The sequence below is a fragment of the Typha latifolia genome, chromosome 6, assembly GCF_019914945.1.
Source record: "Typha latifolia isolate L0001 chromosome 6, TyphaL0001v2, whole genome shotgun sequence".
Lineage (NCBI taxonomy): Eukaryota > Viridiplantae > Streptophyta > Magnoliopsida > Poales > Typhaceae > Typha > Typha latifolia.
The window spans coordinates 3,338,809-3,361,119 of NC_133091.1; the positions used below are offsets into that span (position 1 = coordinate 3,338,809).

Below are 22,311 nucleotides of genomic sequence, written 5' to 3' on the forward strand. Positions count from 1 at the left end.
TTAACTAGCTTCTTATTGTAGTTTATGAGCTCTATACTTGCAGATATCTTTTCAAAGTGATAAAAGAATAAACTCTCTTTTTGATAGTAATTTTTGTACTCCTTATTCTAGATTACAGTAAAGCAATATATCATTTTACATACAAAGATGAAAGAACAGTGGAATGTTGGAGTTGACAGTTCTTCCATTTTCCTTTCTCTTGATGGATCCTCATGGAGTTATGATTCTTATTGAGCATGCCTATATCTATCTACCTCTCTGATCTAAGAGATTTGTTTTCTTATTTAAAAAAAAAATCTATTAAAAACACTATACATTTTAGTTTACTATTTAGTATTTTTTGCTCATTTATCTCAACTTTTGGGTATCAAAGATCTCGCAGGAGAGGACCGCTACCGCTACCGCTACCGTATGGCTAACAATGAAACGGTCTCAACTCCACCTCATAATCTTTTTTGGCAAAGTTCATTCTCTCCGGTGAGATTCTAAGATGAGGTTATTACTACTTATAATGAGGTTATTACTACTTATAAATTGAATTAAATTGAGGTGGAAAGAGAAGAAATAAGAAATACTAATGAGAAAATAAAAATGGTAAGACGAGAAAGGAACGAGGGGGAAGGGAGGAAGAAGATAATGTGAATTTAACTTAGATTAATTTCTTATTTAAGGGTATAAATGTTATTTTACACCTCTAGGTAAGCTAAACTAAAGTATATAATTAATTTCGGTTAAGAGAACTAATATTAGGATGTTTTTTTGAGGCATAAAACACAAAACAATAATAATAACAAAACTAGGGGTGTTTTTGAATAATTTCCCTACTTTAATCCATCCAGTCAACTGCCACCCACTTTTCTCATCCCTCTTTTATCTCTTCTCCCTCTCTCTCTCTCTCTCTCTCTCTCTCTCTCGCCTTTACCCATTTCGCTTCCCTCATTACCATCTCTCATCTCTTCTCCTTCACTTCGTTCCAATATGTATTAAGAACCTCGTCGGAGAGCATCACTTCGCCGGAGAAGACCGACCACTCAACGAGATCATCGATGCCCACCAGTTGAGATGGGTGGGAGAGAGAAAGGATGGACGATGCCAACTAGAAAAGTATGTGAGATTGAGTAGAGTTCAAAAAGAAGATAGACGATGTGACTCGTGAGTAACGATGGGTGTTTTAGATATTTTCTTTTAGTTCTTTTTATCTTTTACTTTTTGAAAGTGAGAAAATATTTTTATATTCGATCTGGTTAAATTTAACTCGAGATATTTTTTATTTCTTTCAAAAAAAAATTAAATAAAATAACTAGATTACCCTTCTATTTTCATTGACTTGTATATAAATATGGTAACTATAGATAGAAATAAATAATAAAAATGTGTACTAAAAAATAGTTCAGATAATTTGTGAATAATAATAAAAATTTAACATATATAATTCTTATTCAATATTTTAATCTACTCTCTTCCCTTAATAAACACAAATACATAACATTAATACACCCCCCCAAAAAAATTATGAAAAGACCAAAACGACCTCATCCTCGTGAAATATCCTCCGGTGAATTTGGAGGGCATTTCGGTCAAACTACACCGAGGTTCTTTTTCTTTAGTTGTACAGTTGTACTCAAAAACTATGTGCTCCCATCTATCTCTCTCTCTCGCTCTCTTAGTAAGCAAAACCGCCGTCCAAGGCGCGGCCTTTTCCGACAACTCTTCCGCGGCGGCGCGCAGCCGCATCGCCGCCGACCCCCGCCGCAGCGACGGCGGAGCAGTTCTCCCTCCTCACGCTCTCCTCGTCCATGTATATCTGCCTACACCTGCACTCCACGCTACAGAAAGCTCTGTCTCCTCTGCGTACAAATAGGAAGAAAAATGAACTTCTAGAGAGAGAAGACTTCCTATATATATATTCCCAGAATACCCCCACGAGGGTAATCGGGGGAAACGAGGAGGGGAATGGGGAAGGTGGGATCTGGGTATTGATGGGTACCTGTACATGTAGATGTCCTTGCCTTCTGCGAGCCTCTTGCGGCAGAGGTAGCAGCGTTCCAGGAATGGGCTCGTGGGGGTAGAATGGGAAGGCCGGTTGGGAGAGGGAGGAGGAGGGGGAGGGCAGGAGAGGGAAGAGCTTTTGATGATGGTCGTCTTGCTTAGGATTTGGGGGTTCTTTGGGAAGACCTTATGGGCTTCCAAGAGTACGGTTAGGCCAGCCATCGAAATCTCTCTCTCTCTCTCACTCTTTTCCATCAAAGAAGGGGGAGAGTTGGAGGCTTTAAGGAAGAAGAAGTGTGTCTGGTGCTCCGCAGGAACAAGTTACGGTGTAGGTTCTTGTGTGATTGGATATGTTGTCTCTTATGTGCGGTGTTATTGCCATTTATCCTATTGCTAGGAATTAAATTGGAACGAGCTTACCTATGATTAATTAAGGAGGGAAAAAAAAGGAAATTATTGAATTATGAACTTAATTTTTATACAAAAAAAATTACTTTTATTATTCTAACTTATCTTTGGTTGGAAATCAAATTTAATTATTTTCATACTATAAGGATTCAGTTCAGAATAATTCTTCCGAGTTAATCAATACATCCATCGCACACATTCAACATCTCTTATGATGTTCAAAAAGTGAGTAATAAGAGTTATCGAATGAATGTTCGATATATTAGCACGTCATAAATTTAGCTCGCACCGTTCTTTATAAGTGGCACCTGCTTGGGTGTTCCATTTGTAACTTCACAAATAATATCACATCATTTGTCGTCTATTTGCTTGAAACACAGTGTATGCATAATTTTCATATATTTTTTTAATTAATTTTTCATCTTATTTTTCTCTTTTTTTCATGTTTAAATATGAATTTTTATAATTTAATTTATAATAGTAGATTCTAATTTATGTCGCATATGTAAATTATGTACACTCTGTTATAACAAAATATACTTCAACTATAGAAAATATATATATTTAATATTAGATATGCTAAATCAAAGAAATAAATATAACTAAATTACAAAAAACTTATTTAAATACATAAGTAATATCATATATATATATATATAATACAAATATGAATTACATTCAGTATCGAGTTTCTATCTGCATCCGAAACAATTGTGGTGATAGATTTGAATCTTTTTAATATTATTTAGCAGTCAAGAAAATAACCAAAGAAAAATAATAATAATTAAATAAACATCATAACTATATTTATGTTTTCTTTATATATAGATTATATTATTTGGGTGTCTGTGGATCATAAACGCGACGTAAACGCTATTTAATACAACGTCCCCTCCAAGAAAGCTATGTTTTATTTGTTAAACTAAAGTACAATTAATAATGTAATGTATCATTTTGCTCAAAGATTTACTTTCTCTCACACTGCTTTAAAAAATAATCATCAAGGTTTAGCATTAGAAAAGTTAAGAGAATCGTACGTATCTTTTGATTGTATTATTAGTTCATGTTATTTTTTTAATAAAAAAAGTATATAGTTTGTCTTTCGATAGCTATATTTTGTTTTTATTACCTCGAAAAATACCTTGTTGTTAATCTAATTAATTATCATTTACTACCTAGATGATGAGTTAGATTAAGTACATATGTATAATAACCATAACACTCATGTTAGGAACTAGCAACGTAAAGCTAAAATGCTGTAACGCAAGCTAATTCACCTCTCATTAATAGTGTTATTATCTCCGAGACAACTTTGTTAAAATGTATTTTAGTTTTTCATTTTTTAAAATTTTTTTAAAATAACGAATTATTCTTTATTTGTTGTCGTTAAGTTACAATTAGTTTAAAATATTTTGAGATAATAAAAATAAAATGTAATTTTAAGTGAAAATTATTTAGGTGGTAGGAAGGATGTTAACAGTTGTAAAAGCAAAAGTTAAGAATTCTTTTAATAAATTGATAGTTACATCTACATCTATTGAACTGTTGCATATTTTTTAGGTAGACCTCTTTTTTTTTTCCAACACATTGAACCCTAACTGCTCTTAAAATAAGATGTGAGTATATTAAGCCACTTAGCCTAAGTTTCCAGCCGTATGCATTATTGATATATTGTTCCAAATTAAAAGCTATCGAGATATCGCTCTAAGCTATTATGTTGTCGAACTGCTCATCTAAGTCATCGCACCGTCGAGCCATCAACTGAGCCGACTATTGAATCAAGCTTCTATAAATTATTAAACAATTTTCTTCATAATAATTATTGAGGATAGTATTCGATCACGTAACTTTCTTAATTACAGAGGAGGTACTAACCTATTTTACAAGAGTTGATTGGTAATAAATATCTTCAATTTGCAACTAAGGATCCATATTGTATTTTTTATTTATTTAAGTGTCTGAAGGCTAGATATGGGCTCGACAAATGGTTAGCCTTCTTTACATATAGAAGCACTTATGATTCACTAAGCTTTAACTAATATAGTAAGTTGTTTGATCTATTTTTTCAAGTTATATACATCGTCGAATAATTGCTCAAGACTAAACGCCATTGGGATTTACTTCAAGTTGTCCCACTACCGAATTGTTTCTCTAAGCTAATCTCATCATCAAGCCATCGACCGAACCAAGTTGTTGAACTAAGCCACCAACCCACAAAATAATATTCTTCACAATAATTATTTAGAGTTTGAGTTAATTTTATGACCTCCTTAGTCATGGGAAATGATACCTACCAACTCTACTATAATTGGTTGTTATATCCATATCGTATTTTTTTTATCAGTCTGAAGACTAGATATATGCTGGACAAAGGGTTTTAGGCTCTACTAAGCTTAAGCTAATATAATAAAAAGCTGCCTAGTCTATGATCAAGTCATGTTTGTCGCCAAACAATTGCTCTTAAACAAACGTCATCGAGACCTTACTCCAGGTCATCACGTTGTCGAGTTACTCTTTCAGCCAATTATACCGTCGAGCTATCAACCGAATTGAGTCGCTGAGCTAAGCCACCAAACTATCAAATGATTTCTCTGATAATAATTATTTATGATTAGAATCGATCTAATGATGCATTTTTTTATCATTCATGAGCCCCAAGGCTAGATATAGGCTGGACAAAAGGCCAACCCTCATCAGATACAGAGGCACTTTAGGCCCCACCGAGCTTTGAGACGTGCTCCAAGCCGTTGCATTGTCAAGCTGTTCTTCTAAGCTAACCGTACTGCCGAGCCATCAACCGAATCGAGCAAAACCACTAAACTACCAACTATCAAATAATTTTTCCACAATATTATTTGGAGTTGAAGTTGAACTCATGATCTCATTGGTCATGAGCAAGGTACCTATAGTTGGTTGATTAACGATGTATTTCATACCACGTCACATGATAAGGCAAAAATGTCATGCTTCCATTAGGCAGAAGATCCTCTGCACCCGAGGATGCAGGAGATTTGTGCACCGGGACGACACTCGGCAGTCGTCGGGCCATCAGGACAGCGAGATCCTACAATCAAACGCGGTTCAAATTCCCATTAGTGGGCGTCCTTTGTCTCCTTGTGCTGTCGTCGCTCCACGTGTCCTTGATAGCTGTTAAAGGGTTTTGTTGTTTGCGGGTACTCACAATACGGACCCTCCAATATACCATAACCTACGTGGTACCCGCCCTTTTACGCCGGGTCCCACAAACTGTGTCTGGTTAGGTAGAAGTAGCACCCACTTCCACACCCATCCCAACTCCCCGTAGCCCCCACTGCCATCTTTTCTTTTCTTTTTCTATTTTACACCCTCCTAGTTCTTATATCTCTTAGTTTAGCCCAAATTAAAGTATTTCTTACACTTCACATTTAAACCCTTTGTAGTAGTATAATATACATTATAAACTTTCAAAATAATTAAATAATAAATAATAAATAATAAAAAGTAAAAAGAAAGGAGGTGCTTGAGTGCTTCCAAATGAAACGGAAGGGGGGGGGGGGGGTGTAACGGCAGCAATGGAGGTTCCGTTCCAGAGCCCATTGTTTCCGTTAAGGATGACAAGTAGTACAAGATTCCTTAGTATGGTGGGGCCCATCCATGGTTTGGTAATAAATCCAGTGTGTCCTTTTGCTGCCACCTCCCCTCTCTCTCTCTCTGGCATGTAGTGGTTTCGTACTTCCACCCACTGTGCTTACTTAGACTAAGCACCAAATCATCATTTATTAACTTTAGGACTCATTCCAAAGAAAATAGATAAAACTTTTGGGGATTTTAGGACACCCACTTTGTAACCAAATCATCGATTACTTAGACTAAGTACCAAATTTGTAACCTAGGAAGTCACAAATTTAAGTTCGCCACCAAACAAATTTATTATACACAAATTATTTGGGTGTCAATCAAGCCAAGGGTGTTGGCTTTGAAGAGCTGCTCAACGATGCGATATTGGATAGCTACGTTTATTGGAGGCTTAAATGTCTTTGTATCAAGAAAAAATTAATCCTTTGTTTAGCTCGTATCTAGCATTCGAACTCTTAAATGATAAAAAAAAATCAAGTGAAATTATTCCTCTATCCCGTGTTTGAAATAAGTGGCAGAGCCACAATCAACGAGATAGTGCTCCTTTCATACTATATAAGAATTTCTGAATTCGAATCCTAACTGCATGCTAGTATTTAGCGGTTAATCATTATCGATTACTATTTACTACCGATGAGTAATCATACCATATTTTTGTGAAAGAAGAGAAGACTCTCAAAAACTTATTAAAAACTAAACTTACCATCTCATTTCTCTCTTTAATTTTTCATTATATCACTAAACCTACTTAGATTAAAAAGGAAAAAAAAAGAAAGAGAAAGAAGATATATCTCTAAATTATGAACCATACATCATCGACATGGCATGTGCCATTCCATGGGCAGGGTCATGATGATGATTGTACGAGTTGTACTAATAAACCTACCATTAACTTAATTGGAACCATGCATGCATGTCGTAGTACAAGCATAAAATAGCTTCAAGATGAAGACTTTTTTTTTTAACATGTCATGATAAAAAGGTTGTCATAAAGCTTTATTCATTAGACTACTCTAAAAGGTTTCAATTATGAGCAATGGCACTATTACTACTAGCTACTACTAATACAATGATATTTTACAAAGATTTGCTTTGTGTGTGTGTGTGTGTGTCTCTCTCTCTCTCTCTCTCTCTCTCTCCTCTTTCTATCATTAACCAAATACTAAGTATCAATGCTCTATCTTTTCACAGGGTAAATTAATGACACTTGTTTACTCTCTTGTTATAATGATTAGCCATCTATATAACATCATTTGAAGTTAGTATAGTAGATTGGTTTATGGACTAAAATAGCCATATCTTTGTTATCACTTATTTTCCTATTTGATGTTTGACACCACGTCTACGTCGGTCCATGTCACACGTAAGTTAATGCGCATTATTGTGTCAATCATCCACATCCAATAGTTTTCATCGCATTTGAAAAGAAAATATAAAAGATCATAGAATTTGAGTGACTGCAATCGAAGCCGTTGAATATGCACGATTGATATATTAACGTGCTTAAAAATCAACTATCGAATCTCGGCTAACAAATATATCCTTCCTTATGTACTGCATTTGTCAACTATTATTATTTTTTAAGATTAAGATGCTTTTTATTTAATTTCTATCCATTCTTTTTGTTTTTTTTATTTCTTTTTATGTAGACTAAATAAGATTATGTCAGAATCAAATCCGCTCGGAATAATAATTAGAACCTAATTCCAACAAAATCTAGCTTGAGTAATATTAGGGATTCCACAATTACTCATTAATAATTACCAAGCTTACATGCAATAATGTAATCTTTTATAGATTTTTTTTTGCATGTATATCCTTCCAACATTTGTTATTTACATGAATACCCCTCCAAAGTTGATATTGATATGTATTTCTCTCAAAATATTTGATTTATTTACATAGACATCCTTTAAAGCCCTTATTATTTTTATATTTTCTATGGATACCCTCTCAACTATAATCATTAATAAAGGATATCTATGCTAAATTACTAAGTTTTTTTTAACAAATATATGTCAAATTATAAATTTTAGAAGTACATAAACAAATGTGAAATTTAGAAAAATACACACACAAATAAGAAACTTTCGAACGATATATATGCAAAAAAAAAAAACAAAAAAAAAAACAAAGGGGAGTTGATTTAATTATTATTTGATAAGATAATTCCGAGTCTTAATTGATTGAGATTTTTTTCTTCATGGTTGGGCATTGAAATGAAGAATAACTGAGCATCATATCAAGACATAAAGAAGAAATAATTAGAGGATAAAATAAATAAAGATATCTAGCCCTACCACTCTTCTTAAAGGTGAAATTAAAATTAAGTATCATTGTAGTGCAAGGTTAATTTAAAAATGGGAATTAATGTCCATAGATTAATTTTAGCTGCTTTGTTCTCCCATTGTTATTATGAAATCAGTGGGCGCATTCATTTTATTCTTTACATCAACTCAAGGTGGTACCAAAATATCTCCAAACTACTTGTTGAGAAGCATTGATATTATTTCACTTGGAATCTTATAAGATTGAGCAATAGAAAAATATATAATTGAATAGTTATTGGCATGAGCTTAAACATATAGATATATGATAACAAAAAGTGTATGTTTAAATCTAAAATAAAAGTAAAGTTATATATTAGCTAATTTATATTTAAGAAGTATGCTTATTCTTAGAGAACTTTAAATAAGAACTTAGGCTTTGGTATAAGTATACTTAAAAATAGTGGGTGAAGCCTAAAGCTACTTAGGGTTAGGGTCGACACCAAATTCATTTTGAGCCGAGCCTAACTTAAGCTCGAGTTGGGCTCGAATTTAAACTAGCCCAAAACAAGTTTATTTCAAGCCCAACTCAATTCAAGCATAATTCAAGCTAAAGCCTTGAACAAATCTAACTCGAGCCTTCTTCAAGATCGGATCAAATTTAAGTTAAACTTAAATTAAATAAGGCATGGTTAAATATGTGGATGAGATGAGATCAAATGGATAGGTTTTGTATTTACTTGTTAAAGATTAGAGATAAATATGAAGCATTAGATCTTGATAGAATAGTCATAAATTATACATATTATAAATTATATTGATTTAATTTTAAGTCTTATTGAGTCGAGCTTCATCTAAAGCTCGGCTCACTTAATTTTGAGTCGAGCCTGAGCCGAGCACGAGCAGTTTGATTATTTTCTTTAGTTTTTATCTATTAAATGCTTCATTAATTTACATATAGGTCTGAAACAGTAACTAAAAAGACATCTTTGCAAAAATAATACGAAATTTCAAGTGGTATTCAATCATCATATGAGAAGCTTTTGATGGCAAAATAAAATAAAATAAAATAATAATAATAATGATAAATAACTTCACTATTTTGGTTTGTGGGCTAAACTCTATTACTATTTGGAGCCCAACTCTTCAACCCATTAGTCTAGTTTAAGCCCATTTCATATCCACCGTCCATCCAATTGGACGGCTGAGATCTCATCATCTAGCGAACAAAATGAAGCCAACCAAAACCCTAATCTCTTTCTATTTAACCCACCAACTTCGCAGCTTACAGCCTCCAGGAGCCGCTGCAATGGTAAACCCTAATCCATCTCCTCTCTTCCCTATCCTCCGAAACCTAACCCCCATCTTCTCTTCGATGGATTGCAGGGTATCGATCTCGTCGCCGGCGGCCGTAGCAAGAAGGCCAAGCGCACCGCCCCCAGATCCGATGACGTCTATCTCAAGCTCCTCGTCAAGGTTCCCATCTCCCTCCCTCGCTCTCTGTCTATCTTGTCTATTTGACTTTTTTTGTTGAGTTCAGAAACCCCTTTTTTTTATTAAGATTTATCTTGTTCGTGGATCAGCTCTACCGGTTTCTAGTGCGGAGGACCGGCAGCAAGTTCAATGCCGTTATCCTGAAGCGGCTCTTCATGAGCAAGATGAACCGTCCGCCCATCTCCCTGAAGAGGCTCGTGACCTTCATGAGCGGAAAGGTGCGACTGTTGCTTCAAATTTTGAGTCTTTTTGTTAGTGGATTTTGGGTTCTTAGGGTTAGGGTTAGGGTTATGGTACAGGGTGAGAAGATTGCTGTAATTGTGGGGACGGTGACGGACGACAAGAGGGTTTACGATGTCCCGGCAATGAAGGTGACGGCTCTTAGGTTTACCGAGACGGCGAGGGCGAGGATTGTCAACGCTGGTGGGGAGTGCTTGACCTTTGATCAGCTCGCGCTGCGCGCGCCCCTTGGGCAGAACACGGTATGCGGTGATTTTTTCTTAAATGAACATAATCTAGTTGATTTTATCTTAGACATCAGTTCCCCTAGACGAATGTTATTGTTTGATCCTGGTGGAGAATGAGGTTCTTTGAGATCAGTGATTTGATGATGGTCACTCTTTATTGTCTTTGCTTGATCTTTTGATATGATTATAGAATAAAAAGTGCTGATCTGGTAGTCATTTTTGGTGGGATTATGCCCCAAATTGGATTTTCTGGTTCCCCATGATGGTTAATGAACCATGCTAATGCTGATTCCTTTGATGATAGTTCACTATTTTCTTTTCTGAGGGAACCTTTTTATTATAATTTGCGCAATGAAATGCTTCAATTCTTGAATGGTAGATTCCAATATTTGCATCGAGTATTTTGTTGTTATGGATTATTTAAAAACTGAAGAATCTTCATTTTTCAAAATGATCTATTGAAATTGTTGAAGTTTTTTATTTGGTGCATAACACTTTCAAGTAGCTTGTTTTATCTCTTCTTTTGTGTGGTAATATTTAAGCCTACTCTGTTATTTGCTTCTCAAAATGTAAGAATATCACAATATCAGAATTCCTATGATGATTTTAGCAATGACGATATTGTATAATCCCAGCTCTATTAGACATTCCATTAATTGGATACTCGAGGAATAAGAATAGTCAACAATATCTGAGCAGAATCTCATCAATTGATTTTAGCTGTGATTTCTAGTTTTATTTCTTTAATTGCCTTTTTCGTTTCTTTGTTATGGATGCCATCAGATGATTAATCCGTCCCATATGTGAAATTAAAAAGTGGTTAGCTTCTACTTTGTTGTACAAGTTCATGTAAGGAATTTGTACATGGCTTGTCAACCATTGATTGGATGTTGAAGTTTTTTATTTGCTGCATAACACTTTCAAGTTGCTTGTTTTATCTCTTTTTTTGTGTGTTAATATTTAAGCCAACTCTGTTATTTGCTTCTCAAAATGTAAGAACTTCACAATATCAAAATTCCTATGATGATTTTAGCAATGATGATATTGTATAATCCCAGCTCTATGAGACATTCCATTAATTGGAAACTCGAGGAATAAGAAAAGTCAACAATATCTGAGCAAAATTCCATCAATTGATTTTAGTTGTAACTTCTAGTTTTATTTCTTTAATTGCCATTCTTGTTTCTTTGTTATAGATGCTGTCAGATGATTAATTGCTCTCATATGTGAAATTGAAACTCAGTTAGCTTCTACATTGTTGTACAAGTTTATGCGAGGAATTTGCACATGGCTTGTCAACCATCGATTGGATCTATTTAAATTGTTAAAGTATTTTAGTTTCTGCATAGCACTTGCAAGTTGCTTTTTTTTTCTCTCTTGTATATTTGTAGTTAAGTCTACTCAGTTTTTTTGCTTCTCGGAATGTAAGAATTTTCACAATATCAAAATTCCTATGATGATTTTAGCAATGATGATATTGTATAATCCCAGCTCTATGAGACATTCCATTCATTGGATACTCGAGGAATAAGAAAAGTCAACAATATCTGAGCAGAATTTCATCAACTGATTTTAGCTGTGACTTATAGTTTTATTTCTTGAATTGCCTTTTTTTATTTCTTTGTTATGGATGCCATCAGATGATTACTTGCTCTCCTATTTGAAATTGAAACTCTTTGTTAGCTTCTAGATTGTTGTACAAGTTCCTGTGAGGAATTTTCATATGGCTTGTCAACCATCGATTGGATCTATTTATATTGTTGAAGTATTCTTTGTCTGCATAGCACTTGCAAGTTGCCTGTTTTATCTCTCTCGAATGTTTATAGTTAGGTCTACTCTGTTTTATTGCTTCTCAAAATGTGAGAAATTTTAAAATTCTTAGCATGATTTTAGCAATGATGATATTGTTTAATCCCAGCTCATTATGAGACATTCCATTAATTGGATATTCGAGGAATAGAGAAGAATCAACAATATCTGAGCATAATGTCATAAATTGATTTTAGCTGTGACTTCTAGATTTATTTCTTTAGTTACCTTTTTTCTTGGTTGTGGATGCTATCAGATTATTGAAATTGAAACTCCATTAACTACGACATTGTTGTACAAGTTCCATGTGAGGAATTTATACATGAGTTGTCAGCCATTGATTAGAAATGTCGCTTTGGGATTATGTAGTTAAGAGTGGATGTTTTCTCGAATTGAAATATTTTATCATTGCTTGTGGTTTTCTTCAATATTACCTTGTGTTATTGAAATTATGGTCATGGTTAATTCGAAAGTGCTTCACAGTTTGTGAGAATATACACCTTTTTACATATCATTATTGTAATAGCATCATGCTTTGGCATCACAGGTTTCTTGGCTATTAAGCAGTTTATTGTATTTTTACTATTTGTTTTTGTCAATTACCAACTATTTCTATAGCTTATTGATTATTATGGAATGCATGGAGTTACTTGAGCATTATAATTACCTATATTGACATTTCTATAAATATTTTTTTTCCGTCATTTCTGTAATGTTTTAACATTAATTTGCTAGAGTCAGTTTGTCTCCATTACCTGAAAATTTCTGGATGCATTTTCAATTGCATCTGCAGGGAAAATGATTGGTGTCTTATTCTGTGAACAGGTTCTCCTGAGAGGACCCAAGAATGCCCGTGAAGCTGTGAAGCACTTTGGTAAGGCCCCTGGTGTGCCACATAGCCACACAAAGCCATATGTCCGTGCTAAGGGCAGGAAGTTTGAGAAGGCCAGAGGAAGAAGGAACAGTAGAGGATTTAGGGTTTGAGACGACCCTTTTAATCCACATATCTGGTCTAAAGTTGCAGCTTCCGTGCAGTCTCTTAAGACGGTTTCATGTGTTCACGAAGAACTACCTTTCTATCAATCTTTCTGTCATTTTATAGTTTTGGACAATTGTTATTTAGATTCAAATTTTGACCACTGTTTGAATGTTTCTGTGGAGTTCTCTAGACATAGTTCTGTCGTTGGTTTTTCTCCATTGAGGCTAAGATCTATTTAATCGCTATGCCTGTTGTCATGATCATCTTTAGTTGATCTATTTCCGGCGTTGTTGATCTATTTCCGTCGCTGATCCACAGGGTGATTCATTTTATTTGTGACACAGGTTTTTAGTAATGGAGCATTATAGAGTTAACACGCAATTTTTGAGCCAAATTTGATTCACATTCACTATATGGAGTGTCTGTAGTTAGGGCTCTCAAAATAAACGAGAGGCTCGGGCTAAGCGGAATCTCAAGTTTGGCTTTACTCGTTAGAGATAGCTAAGCTTGAGCTGTTGAAAGCTGTTGAAATCGGCTTGAAATTAGTATCGAGCTGAGCCAGGGTTTTTACAAAATCCTATTTTTTAATCCTAATTTTTGGATTGCTGAGCTTGAGTTGGAGTTGACTTACACAAGCTTGGTATAAAAGGGGTTTTACAAAATCTTATTTTCTAATCCTAATCCTTAATCCTTTGCCAAGCTTTGTCTCCTCCTTCAGTATGCCAGAGCTCCTTGATTTGCCCATCGAGATGGATCCGTTTCGGAATTGGACAATAGCAATAGGTGGGGATAAGGGCGATCAGATCGACGTTCCAGAGGGTGATGATGTCACAATGCTAGTTGCTTCATCTTCTGAGCTCGATTTAAACTTAATCTGATTCGGCTTGAATGAGGTTTGATAATAGGCTTATTTTAGGCTTGGGCTCGGATTTAGATTTGGCTAAAGTTGAGCTGAGCCCAAGCTCAATTCTAAGGCTCGAAATTCATTTTGAGCCGAGCCTGAGATGAAGCCGACTCATTTACACCCCCCCATCGGTGGTATGTGTGATGCTATAGATTTGCTTTGAGTTTTAAGATCTTAAAAGACATATAATATCAATATATATTATCGAAAAGTAGTACAAAACTCATGATAATAACTTTGGTGTTGCATGATATATGACACATATACACATACTTTGCACCCTCTGAATCGCCTTAGAACTATGCTCTTGTTGAAAAAAATTAGACATATGCATCATCAATGCCCGGCACCTCCTGTCTTTACCATTCAATCAAGCCTACAGAAAGTAAATCAAGATCGTTAAAATTTAACAATAAGAAAGAAAAGACGCAACAAGTTCTACCAAGGTTAAACTACCATATGTAGAGGCACAATAAGTAAAATAAAATAAAATAAACAATATAATGCATGATAAATTTTGATAGATTATTTTAATTTTTATGTGCCCACTAAACTTGATGTAATGTATTTATTACTTTGCGTTAATATATACGATTACCAAATTGTGAGGCTTTTTGAGAGTTGTCGCTTATTTATTTTCCTATTATACATCAGCCATGTAATAATTATGTGTATTAATAAAGTTCTTAGCAAATGAGTTTTTTTTTATATATATATAAAAAATAACACAATTTATATAGGAGGTGTACTCAATGCTGTTATCCCGTTAATGAAATGGAAACAAAAAACAAAAGAAAAGAAAAAGAAAAAAGAAAAAAAACCCCGAAATTATGCACCCTCTCCGAAAGGAAAACCGGTGGTGTATGCAAAGATTTCAAAAGCCTACCAATTGGATTTCTTCTCATTCCCATCTCCTCGCACGACCGATTAGGGTTTTCCCGTGATTGAGGATAGCCAATGGCGGCGGCGGCGGCCCAAAAGCTTCTCAGCATCGGCACCAAGATCGTGGCCGTCGGCCGTAATTACGCTGCCCATGCCAAAGAACTCGGCAACGCCGTCCCCAAGGTCTGATCTCTCTCTCTCTCTCTCCCTTCTTCTTCTTCTTCTTCTTCTTCTTCTTTTTCTTCGAGATCACAAAAGTTCGCGATTTCCTCACCTCAGGAGCCGGTGCTGTTTCTGAAGCCTACCTCGTCGTACCTCCAAAATGGCGGCGCCATCGAGATCCCCCACCCGTTAGAATCACTCGATCACGAGGTGGAGCTCGCCGTCGTCATAGGCCGCAAGGCTCGCGATGTCTCCGAGTCAACCGCGATGGACTACGTTGGAGGTAAATTGCTTAGTTGACGCAGAAATGGCAAGAAAGATTGAATCTTTGTTCGACTCATTTCCTTTTTATAGTTCATGGATACTATCGCGTGACTGAAAGATATAACCTTTTTGAGATACACAATTGTCTCTAACTAGGTCTCCAACTTACGCATTTCATAGTTCTGCACTTATAGTAATTAGTTAAAAATTTGAAATCCGGTGCTCAACTTTAAAAGAAAATCAAAGTGATACCTTACGTGATTCAAGACGAAACAGATGATGGCGTGGTATTTGGGGAATCAGGAGAAGTGCTTTCTGCTTACACAAAAAGCAGCTATAAGAGGTAGTAGGAAGAACGGCGACAAGAGTTGGTGCACAAATTCTCAGGATTAAACCCGCTTCTTCATGGAATCCACATGTCATACCTGAACATATTTTTCTTTCATTTGGAATCCACTAAGGAATATGAGCAAACAAAAATTCCTCCAAGATATGTAGTCATACACCAAAAAATGTCTTTCTGAAAACCTAGAGAATAAGTACAGAACTACATACAGAGAGCTCCCTTGCAAAAGATTGTTATGCATTCTTATGATGGCGTTAGTATCATGTTTCCTTAATGCGATCCAGCTTCTTATGTGTTTTCCTTCTTTTGAAAGTGTTATTGCCTACTACAAACAGTATTGTTTATGGAACTTGCAGGCTATGCACTTGCTTTGGACATGACAGCAAGAGAAATCCAATCTTCTGCTAAGGTGGGTAATTTCAACATTATTATTTAATTTACTAAATTCCTGCAATGCAATTCTTTTTATGTTACTGATAAGTGTTAAGTATCATTGTTTAATTCCTGAAGGTTGGTGTTATTGTAGTCCGCAGGACTCCCATGGACTGTGGCTAAAGGGCAGGACACTTTCACTCCGATTAGTGCTGTTGTAAGTATTCATAGCTGCACTTTCTTGCCAAAGTGTAACTTTTTTCATTATCATCTCTGGAAGGATGCTCTTTTTCAGTCTGTGAAAGAGCTGTATGCGGGTACGCGCTGCTGAAATATCGAAAACAGCTGTTTGTTTCTTCCTGTAATCTGTTCCATAGAGAGAATTAGTTAATGCATATACCAGCTATGCAGGGATAGTTCTTGGCTTCTTGCATAATGCAGAGCAACCATGCATATAAATTACTAAGAACTCCGGATTAGACAAGAGAAAACTCAAAAAGATGCACACACATGTACTTCATATGTAATTCTAGCTTGTGGGCTTCATTAGTTGTTACATATTTTTTATATCTATCTGCATCTTTTTAGTTTATTCAGCACCATTATAGCTTAGCCATTTGTGAGAAAGTTTAGTTTAGTTTGTTTGTTTTTTTTTGTTTTTTTTGTTTTTGTTTTTGTATCAATACTATTTTTCCCTGCTAACCATAGATGAGTTGCAATTTTCATTTAATACAGCTTCCGAAGTTGACGGTTATAAACCCCGACGATCTAGAACTATGGCTAAAGGTTTGATCTTAATTTCTTGATCCATTGCTACTTATACAAACTACATATGGTGCCTTCTGCTTATACATATTGTAGTACTGCTGTTTATAATTTGCGGAGTTTATAAGCGCAGGTTGATGATGAAATTAAGCAGAAAGGGTCAACCAGTGATATGATCTTCAAGATTCCATTTCTCATCAGTCATATTAGTTCCATTATGACGCTAATGGAAGGAGATGTGATTCTAACGGGTAATTGGCATTTTATTTGTTGTTAATCACAGTAAAGGTCTTTAGCTTCTTAGACTAGTTAAGAAGTAGAATCAGATGCATGCTATCGATGATAAAATTTGCAAATTATTATAACTTATAAGAACAGAAAAATGTAGAAAAATTCATAAAGTGATTTCAAATGCTTGTTCCATAGTTTTGAAGTGTCAGATGACACAGTGCATGGCGTCTGAACAAATACTGAAATTACGCTGCCGACATGTACCGTGATAACGACTTGCAAACACAGTACACTAGAAGGGGCTTGATTCTTATGGTGTTGCCTCAAAGTCTGCACACACATCTTGCATGCAGCAGTTGTTACTTATAATTATTTTCCTTTCTAGAGTTAGACAACAGATCAATATTGTTTAGCAATACACTTTTCATATATTTTCTGCAAATATGCCTTTATTCTGTTGCATTATCCTAGGTGTGTCATTACTATCTTATTGTGTATAAGTGATATGTGTCCACTCATAGTATACAAACTTTTGGGATTTACATATTGTTGTAGGTTCAGGACTATTCCTTGACTTAAATGTCTTGAATTAGTTTTCATCGGTGATCATGGTTTAAATTTTCATTATAAGTTATTTTTGACTTTCTTGCATTAATCTATCTTGACTGTCACTTTGGTTTTCTTTTCTTGTCTTTCTATTAGTTTCCCTTTATCTGTTGGCCAACTGCTCTTTTCACCTATCCACCCAACTTTATTGGTCCTGCTGTTTTATTTTAATGTGTAGGCTCATCATGTAACTACTATCAACATTCAAACAAGAAAAATTAGCTGCCTGCTGCTATTAATTTTGTTTTTGGTACTAGTTTGCTATGGGACTAGCAATTCTGGCAACAAATCATCAGAAGAAATACACGCCTGACTATCTTGTTTATGACCTTATATGTAGGTACTCCTCAGGGTGTTGGACCTGTAAGCTTGGGCCAGAAGATTACAGCTGGTATAACTGGCTTGATAGATGTCCAATATGATGTTCAGAGGCGCCAAAAACCATTGAGCAGCTAAGATCGTAGAACATCGATGAGATGAGATGCTTGTACGCCAATAAATTACCTCTGTTATAGATCAATTGAACCTTTTGCCTAGTTTTTTGTTTTCTCGTGTATTTTCAGTGAATTAGCTAGCTCAGTCAATTGTAAGAGCAAATAAGATAATTGAACAGCAATAAATATACTCCTGCTAATTTCTATTTTCTATCAACTGGGGGATTGTTTTCCTTTGACATGTCACACTACTATAAAAAATCAAGTAAAAGTTGGTTTACTCTCCATTTCAAATATTCAATAGATTCAAAGCTGTGCTGTGAAAATGATTAACCAAAATGCTTTAGACAATAGATTCTTCTACTATTAGCTGTTCAATCTCTTGATTTTTCATGATAAAATTCATGGATTTAGTGAATTTACCGGGTTGCGAGATTGTATGAGCATCAAGTTTTTTTGTTTCCCTTCTCATGAAATGGTAGCATTGAATAAAGTTGTTTGCTTTGCATCTTGGGCTTGATTGATCTCTTAACTCCAGGTACACATCGATTACGACACAAATCGGCACCCCGAAAGGACCACTTAATAGTTAATAGACACCATAACAGAAACAGATTTCATTATTCTTTTAGATTCTGAATGGTCACAGACACCCATCTCAGAACTTGTTGATGAACTCAATGATGTGATCAGTAACTTCTTGTGCTTTCTCCTGCTGAATGAAGTGCCCAACTCCCTCCATGACAACAACTTCCTGGAGGAGTGGAACATCCTTCTTGAACCCACCCTTGTGTATGTAATCTTGGATGCCAGGGTAATGGTAGGTCAGGTCAAGGTCTCCAACAATATACTTGGTTGGCACTTCTATTTGCTTCCCACTCCATGGTGCTGTCAGCTCCCAGTTTCTGCACATACAATTGCAGCAAATGTTTGTAGCTATCCAGAGAAGGAAACAAACCCTAAGCCAATACAGGCTATCCGGATACGGATACAGATATGAATTCAAAGTTACAGTTACACTTACAGATCTAAGCAGCGGTAGTAGTTCATCCCGCCGGTGAACCCACACTTGTCAAACTTGGTTACAAAGTAGTCGATGTCGTCCTCAGTGAGCCAGGCCGGCAGTGACAATTGATCGTCGGAGCCCAAGCCCTCCTCCGAGGGAGCAGAAGGCCCAGGATCACGAAGAGTGAAGATCTTTTTGAAGACAAGTTTGGTGCCAACAGAGGCAAATTCTGCTTCTGCAGCTCCAGGCTCCTGTTATTACAAACCATTATGAAATGCATACCTTGTTGAGATGTTTGCAGCTAATCATAGTTGAAAGTGCAGTAGCGAGTAATTAAATCAAAAGGTTATCTTAAGAATTAATAAAATAAATCTGCAAAGCACACTCAATTTCTTCTTCTTTTTTTTTTTTTCCATGTATACTTACAAATAAGCACAGATGAGTTTTTTAATTTTACATTAAAAAGCTTATTAAAAGGAATAGTTTAACCTCTCTAGTCTCTCATATATGGGGCAGAGATAAAACTTAGTTTATAAATATTTTAAACTATAATTAAAATAATATTTTTAATTAAAGTAACACTAAATTTTAAAAAGAAAGTGGTGCAAGTACTCAATAGAACAGCAATAGACCTGAAATCGGCAGATGTAGTAGCCATCTCCATAGAGATTCCTGAAATGCTGCACCGTCTTCACAGTGGGGTGGCGAGGCCAATACGAGACGCTCAAATTCACCAACGACTTCACTCTGTCAGGCCTAAACTTGCAGAAGTACCAAGCCAACAGTGCACCCCAGTCATGCCCCACCAGGGCCACCTTCCCATATTTCCCCAAAATTAAGTTTATCAACAATATTCCGAAATATTAACAAGCCTTTTTTTTTTCGAGTATATCAATATCGGAAACACTAAATTTAGAGTCCGATAAAGCACCTCAAATCAGGCTTCAAATAGGGCTCCAAATTTAGAGTCAGCTATAGTGAATTTTTAAATTTGGAACCCCATTTAAAAATTTAGAGTCCTGTTCAATTATTTAAAATTATAATTTTGTTTTATAAAAGCTTAATAAAAAAACTTAAATTTCATCTGTATCTTTTATTAGATAATCTAGTTCGTTAAACTGAATATATAATTATTTTTTAGCAAAAATAGTACCGTCGGAAAAGTTTCATCGAGATCTATAGTAATTTAAAATTATTTTTAAAACCAATGAATATTAGTCTTATTATAAAGATATTGATGAGAATTTTCCAACCATATATTTTATTATTAAAAAAATAACAACATTAAGATTACATATTAAGTGATTTAAAATGTAATATATAAATATATATTATATTAATTAAATAATAAATATAGAGGCTCTTGGCTTAGGGTATATGTTTAGAGAAATATACAAGCAACATCCTAAAGTTTGCCTATTTTAAAAATAAAAGTCTCCTTTTACTACTTACAATTAGAGCCTCAATAAAAAGAATAGGAAATACAAAAAAAATTATTTGAAATGGATAAAGTATTTGTTCTACATTTATATATGATGAAAAAGTAGTATAAAAATAGTTATATAAAGTGAAAAAAAAAAAACAAATAGGTGTGCTGCAAAAGCAAAAGTCAACTTGAACATTTTGTGCAAATGACCCATTATTTTTCATAGAGTTTTGAAGTATGGGAGTAAAAAATAAAGGTATAATATCCCTCGGAACTCTCGGAGGAGTTGAGTTTGGCAAAAATACTCGAAACCGGTGGGATTCACTTGCAAAACACAGTGAGTTAAAAAAGATATAGTAACAAGAAGATTCAAATAGTACGGAAAAGGAGTTCAAAAAGAAGAAGAAAAGAGTCACCTGGGGTAGATCAAGGGCGTCAAGAAGGGCGACGAGATCTCCGACGAGGTGGAAGACGGTGTAGGAGGCGACGTCGGGAGGGGCGGAGGTGTCGCCGTATCCACGGAGGTCGGGGGCGATGGCCCGGTAGCCGGCAGCTGCGAGGCCGACGATCTGGTGGCGCCACGAGTACCAGATCTCCGGGAAGCCGTGGAGGAGGAGCACGGCGGGTCCGTCGCCCTTCTCCGCCACGTGCATGGCGATGCCGTTCACCTCCACTGTCCGATGGCTGATCCCTTCCATATCTCTTTCCTCTCTTCCTCCTCTTTCCAACCGTAGTCTCTATCCAAATGCCTTTGTTTAACGTGAGAGAAACCCATGACGTAACCAAGGGTAGAATTGAAATTGCTTCATTATGGTTGCCTCTATATGAATAAAGAAATAATATTATTTATAGAGATAATTATTTCTCTTTCTAAATTTTATTTCGAAACATTATATAATTCAATCTGATCTGAAATTGATTCTAATTTCTCACCTACTCAGTTAGATCGATGAGATTAACTGGTGGATATGATATTATGAACTCATTATCATTATTATTAATATTATTAGTGATATTCTCATATAATATACTATGTATATTTTTTTTAATAAAATTGTATTTTTAATTTTTAATATAAATTATATAATTTATCGAATACGTACGTAAAAGACTCTAATTAATCGAATATGCCCTTAGTTGCTGAGTTGGGTTTAAATTATTTACGTTGGGTTGATTAGTATATGTGGGGGTAAAAATAACTAGGGTGAGTATATATTTTTGTAATCTTATATTTAGCTTAATTTAGAGATTTAATTAAAATTTATTAAAAAATATAAAGTGTCATGCAAATTATTATTATTATTATTATTATTATTATTTGTACCTCTTTCATCATAACAAAATCCTGTTCTTTTGTACATGCTGAGATTGCCGTCCGATAGCTGACAACAGTCCAGAGCACACCACGTGTTTCTTGTAACGCGTGTAAACTAGGAGCCATCCATCCTTGGGATCTTCCGCGTTTGAAGCAAGATGTGTTTTAAAAATAAATAAATAAATAAATCAAATATATGGATCTTTTTTTTAAAAAAAAAAATTCTTTATGGATTGATTTATGCACGCTGTTTGATGCGTATTAATATATCAATTACTCATGCATAGCACCAAAATAAAATTTTTTATTAAGCTTATGACAATAAGAGAGAGAAATTGTACATTTTTTAATTTTAATTTTAATTTTAATGTGGACTTAAACTTATACAAACATGTCACATGACTCGTCGAGATCAATCGATATGAATACGCGTGTAAAGATTCCAAACATATCTCATTCAAATCTCAATATAATTTTGTATTTAAATTTTGAAGTGTACTGGAAGCTTAAGTTTGAAGTTTGGAAGGTTAATTTTGGTGAAAAACTCAACCATTTCTTTCTTTGTTCCTG

General features: G+C 35.0%; 3 protein-coding genes and 5 non-coding genes across 8 annotated transcripts; 7 read left to right on the forward strand and 1 right to left on the reverse strand.

The window, feature by feature from the left end:
- The first annotated feature begins 9,541 nt into the window (after positions 1-9,541).
- LOC140790241 (large ribosomal subunit protein eL18y) lies at positions 9,542-13,273 on the forward strand. The gene is made up of 5 exons (XM_073140229.1): positions 9,542-9,591; positions 9,666-9,755; positions 9,863-9,991; positions 10,073-10,255; positions 12,875-13,273. Exons 1-5 carry the CDS (start codon positions 9,589-9,591, stop codon positions 13,031-13,033), a joined length of 564 nt encoding a protein of 187 aa, XP_072996330.1. The 5' UTR covers positions 9,542-9,588; the 3' UTR covers positions 13,034-13,273.
- LOC140791593 (small nucleolar RNA snoR53Y) lies at positions 10,493-10,571 on the forward strand. Its single transcript, XR_012109601.1, has one exon. It is a non-coding gene; the product is annotated as a small nucleolar RNA snoR53Y (small nucleolar RNA).
- On the forward strand, positions 10,843-10,943 carry LOC140791588 (small nucleolar RNA snoR69Y). Its single transcript, XR_012109596.1, has one exon. It is a non-coding gene; the product is annotated as a small nucleolar RNA snoR69Y (small nucleolar RNA).
- LOC140791586 (small nucleolar RNA snoR69Y) lies at positions 11,266-11,366 on the forward strand. Its single transcript, XR_012109594.1, has one exon. It is a non-coding gene; the product is annotated as a small nucleolar RNA snoR69Y (small nucleolar RNA).
- Positions 11,699-11,799, forward strand: LOC140791587 (small nucleolar RNA snoR69Y). Its single transcript, XR_012109595.1, has one exon. It is a non-coding gene; the product is annotated as a small nucleolar RNA snoR69Y (small nucleolar RNA).
- On the forward strand, positions 12,126-12,229 carry LOC140791589 (small nucleolar RNA snoR69Y). Its single transcript, XR_012109597.1, has one exon. It is a non-coding gene; the product is annotated as a small nucleolar RNA snoR69Y (small nucleolar RNA).
- Positions 13,274-14,677: 1,404 nt separating the features above from the next.
- LOC140790683 (oxaloacetate tautomerase FAHD1, mitochondrial) lies at positions 14,678-18,211 on the forward strand. The gene is made up of 7 exons (XM_073140876.1): positions 14,678-14,997; positions 15,094-15,259; positions 15,943-15,995; positions 16,113-16,175; positions 16,694-16,744; positions 16,857-16,974; positions 17,901-18,211. Exons 1-7 carry the CDS (start codon positions 14,890-14,892, stop codon positions 18,014-18,016), a joined length of 675 nt encoding a protein of 224 aa, XP_072996977.1. The 5' UTR covers positions 14,678-14,889; the 3' UTR covers positions 18,017-18,211.
- Positions 18,212-18,478: 267 nt separating this feature from the next.
- Positions 18,479-21,247, reverse strand: LOC140790682 (epoxide hydrolase 1-like). The gene is made up of 4 exons (XM_073140875.1): positions 20,843-21,247; positions 19,633-19,815; positions 19,019-19,251; positions 18,479-18,899 (listed from the first exon to the last, which is right to left on the reverse strand). The coding sequence occupies exons 1-4, from the start codon at positions 21,122-21,124 to the stop codon at positions 18,653-18,655; spliced, it is 945 nt and encodes a 314-aa protein (XP_072996976.1). The 5' UTR covers positions 21,125-21,247; the 3' UTR covers positions 18,479-18,652.
- Positions 21,248-22,311: the final 1,064 nt, after the last annotated feature.

Excerpts from the sequence above, each read along its gene's own strand:
- LOC140790241 (XM_073140229.1), top strand. Across the intron at positions 9,756-9,862 it reads ATCTCAAGCTCCTCGTCAAG|CTCTACCGGTTTCTAGTGCG; the intron begins GTTCCCATCTCC and ends TTCGTGGATCAG. Across the intron at positions 9,992-10,072 it reads TGACCTTCATGAGCGGAAAG|GGTGAGAAGATTGCTGTAAT; the intron begins GTGCGACTGTTG and ends GTTATGGTACAG.
- LOC140790683 (XM_073140876.1), top strand. The coding sequence starts at position 14,890 with ATGGCGGCGGCGGCGGCCCAAAAGCTTCTCAGCATCGGCACCAAGATC. Across the intron at positions 16,745-16,856 it reads ATCTAGAACTATGGCTAAAG|GTTGATGATGAAATTAAGCA; the intron begins GTTTGATCTTAA and ends TTATAAGCGCAG. Across the intron at positions 16,975-17,900 it reads AGGAGATGTGATTCTAACGG|GTACTCCTCAGGGTGTTGGA; the intron begins GTAATTGGCATT and ends CCTTATATGTAG.
- LOC140790682 (XM_073140875.1), bottom strand. The coding sequence starts at position 21,124 with ATGGAAGGGATCAGCCATCGGACAGTGGAGGTGAACGGCATCGCCATG. Across the intron at positions 19,816-20,842 it reads ACGCCCTTGATCTACCCCAG|GTGGCCCTGGTGGGGCATGA; the intron begins GTGACTCTTTTC and ends AAATATGGGAAG. Across the intron at positions 19,252-19,632 it reads ACTACATCTGCCGATTTCAG|GAGCCTGGAGCTGCAGAAGC; the intron begins GTCTATTGCTGT and ends TTGTAATAACAG.